Source organism: Manduca sexta, unplaced genomic scaffold (assembly GCF_014839805.1).
Source record: "Manduca sexta isolate Smith_Timp_Sample1 unplaced genomic scaffold, JHU_Msex_v1.0 HiC_scaffold_1561, whole genome shotgun sequence".
In the NCBI taxonomy this organism is placed as follows: domain Eukaryota; kingdom Metazoa; phylum Arthropoda; class Insecta; order Lepidoptera; family Sphingidae; genus Manduca; species Manduca sexta.
The window spans coordinates 1-3,073 of NW_023592438.1; the positions used below are offsets into that span (position 1 = coordinate 1).

Sequence of the window (3,073 nt, forward strand, 5' to 3'; positions counted from 1 at the left end):
CTGGCGCTGCGTGTAGAGGCAGAAGGCCTTGCCGGGCCCGGTGCGGCCCGCGCGCCCGGCTCGCTGCCGCGCGTTGGCCTGGCTCACCGGGTAGATCTGGGCACACCGTATACTTTACTAGCTTTTGTTTAATGTACACTGACAATCTATATATATAAAAATGAATCCCTATTTCCCTTACACGCCATCACGCGTGAACGGCTGGACCGATTTCACTATTTTTTTTTGTTGTGTTTGTTATTGTCAGGAGAAGGTTCTTATGAAAGAAAAAAATCAAAAGATTGCGCGGAAAATTAGAAAATTTAAGAAAACAACGACAATATTAATTTTACATAACTGGCAGTGGTTTCAAATAACTGTCAGCGATCGACAGAATGCGTGCGTGCATACATAGTTAAGACAGGACAACGTCTGTCGGGTCAGCTAGATTAAAATAAAATATTAAAAATATAGTATTAGCTTTTGCAGATTATACCGCTCTGGAAAACTCGATGCGTCTAGTTCGAAACCATGAGACATGTCATGATGTGAAGATACTTATATAAGAATCCTATAGGCTGCTGGTGACGATGTCAAATTTAAACTAGTTTTTGGATTTTATTTTTTATTCTATTTTTCTCCCGACGTTTCAAAGACTTTACAACTTTCATAATAACGGAAAAAAATAAAAATACAATAAAATCTATAAAACCCGAATACTAGTTTTATGTCGATGCCTATTCTCCTAAACATAAGAAATCGTGATGGCGATGATAGTGCAAAATACAATAATAATATTACCTGCAGCGCGTCCATACCGATCCTGGGATTGTAAACCTTCAGCTTGCAGTAACCGCAGTCTATGACGTACATTATGCCATCCACAGTCAACGAAGTTTCTAGAAACAAAACAATTGCCTTAAACAACAATAAAAATTTCCAATTCAATGACAGGAGTTTACTCATCCGATAATGTTACCTATACATTATAATTTTATATTCTGTTAGTTATTACTTTAGGGAGGTTGCAGTTCCTATCAAAGAGCGGGAAAGAAACTATAGTATAGTTAATTAATAGAAAAGGTAGTTAATTGTCTAAAAGGATATCTAACAAAATTTCGAATCTTATCTACAATTTAGGTAAACAAGATAAATATACAATTTAGAATAAATAAATAAATTCCTAGCGGACAGAATATGACTGTATTAAAATGTTTTATAATAAAATTGTTTGAAAGTCCGCCTGGGTGAAAAATTTTACCGAGATAAAAATTGTACCTTATGGCAGCCAGGAGTTATGTAGTATCAAAGTGCAACTTTATCAAAATCGATTTAGGAGTTCCTGAGACTAGCGCCTTCAATCAAACAAACTTTTCAGCTTTATAATATTGGTAGAGATAAAAACAGAAACAAATACAGTTTTTATCGAATTTAAAATAACATTTTCTCTAATGAAGTATGACATTTTCGTTTTCCGCATTTGCGTTTTTGTCATTTAACATAATGTTTTGTCCTTTATTGTGCTTTTGTCCTGTTGTCCTTCAAACAACAATGGCCCCTTAAAATACACACAACAAAAACTAAATTGTTCCAATTACTTTCCAATTCTTTGTGTAGTCCCCAAACTTGATAAATTATTGTCAAAATATTGCTATTTCTTAGGAATTCGAATGTATTGTTGAGATAGAACCAATATTATTGGTTATATTTTATTCTATTTGCTACCTTTGACTGGATTTCAATTTTCTGGTAGTTTTACATTGCGTTATAAAGAAACCATATATTAAATAACCATAATATACATCAAGCATCTTTAAAAGCAATAGTTAATCTAGTTTCTATGAGAATCTAATCCAGTTTTTTTTTATTTCTTTGAATGACGAGACGAGCTTGCCGTTCGCCTAATGGTAAGCGATACGACCGCCCATAAACAGTAGAAACACCATCCAACACCTTGAATTACAAAGTATTGTTTGGTATTCCATTGCGCTCGCCATCCTGCGACGTGATATGTCTCATTATGTCCTAGTAGTTACACTGGCTATAATGTCTTTCAAGTTTACAACAGTGACTACACAATGCTGCTTGGCGGCTCAAATAGACATTGCGTTGATACCTACCCAAGCGGACTCTCACATGACAGACCTACCACCAGTAACAGAGCAATGAGAATCAGTCCAGATCTAAAGCCAATCAACTCACCTGCAATGTTGGTAGCGACGATGCACTTCCTCTGTCCCGGCGGCGCTCTCTGGAATATCTTGGCTTGCAGGTCGGCTGGAAGCTGGGAGTAGATGGGCAGCACCGTCAGGGGAGGCGCGCTGTCCAGGTCTGTCAGTCTTTCCGTTAGCACCTGGAGAGCAAATAATAGAATTTGGAATGTTTAGAATGGTTTAGGTGTTTTATTATGATGTTGTAAGATGTCTGAAGAAAGAATATCTATTAAATATTTATTGCTTTTACTAGCTTATGCGTGGTGTTTGCATTAGTGTTGTATCTTGGAGTAATTACATTTTCCTTTTCGTTCCTTTATATTAAAAGATCTGCACTCCCTAGTCATGTTCTAGCGGATTTAAGTAGTTCTGTTAGATTTTAGACAATAAATCAAACTGATTCATATATGCGACCAACGTTTCAGTTATTCTTTGGAAAACCTTACCATGATCAGTATACGAGTGAAGTGACTTCAGTCCTTAAAGATTCATGAGAAATGAATCTCCTATATCAAATATACTTCAGTGAATTACTTTCTTTTAACATCTAAAAATAATGTTTTTTTTTTTACCACATTTGATGTAAACATTGCCTTAAGTATTACATTAGTGCATTTCATTAGTGTCATGTCGCTTGGTATTATCTACGCTGTGTTATATAAAACCGCAAACCATTGCATAATACAAATAAGGTTATTTATTCCGAGTCATTTAAATATAGGTAATGTATTTAATTATGTAATATATCTTGGTATATATATTTGTTTAGATTTAAAGTATGTTTGTGCGTTGTTTTAATCGTTTTTAAGCGAGCTAATAGCGTATTAAACGGCTAAATATAGTGGGAAATAACGCGTATAAATGTGTGTACTCAGCAATGA

At 35.2% G+C, this 3,073-nt stretch overlaps 1 protein-coding gene across 1 annotated transcript; it reads right to left on the reverse strand.

Moving 5' to 3' along the window:
* Positions 1-3: 3 nt before the first annotated feature.
* LOC119191490 (pre-mRNA-splicing factor ATP-dependent RNA helicase PRP16-like) lies at positions 4-2,332 on the reverse strand (the record flags this gene model as incomplete). The annotated part of the gene is made up of 3 exons (XM_037445373.1): positions 4-96; positions 781-878; positions 2,182-2,332. Coding segments are annotated over 3 exons (342 nt in total), but the record flags the coding sequence as incomplete, so codon positions are not given.
* Between the last annotated feature and the right edge of the window lie 741 nt (positions 2,333-3,073).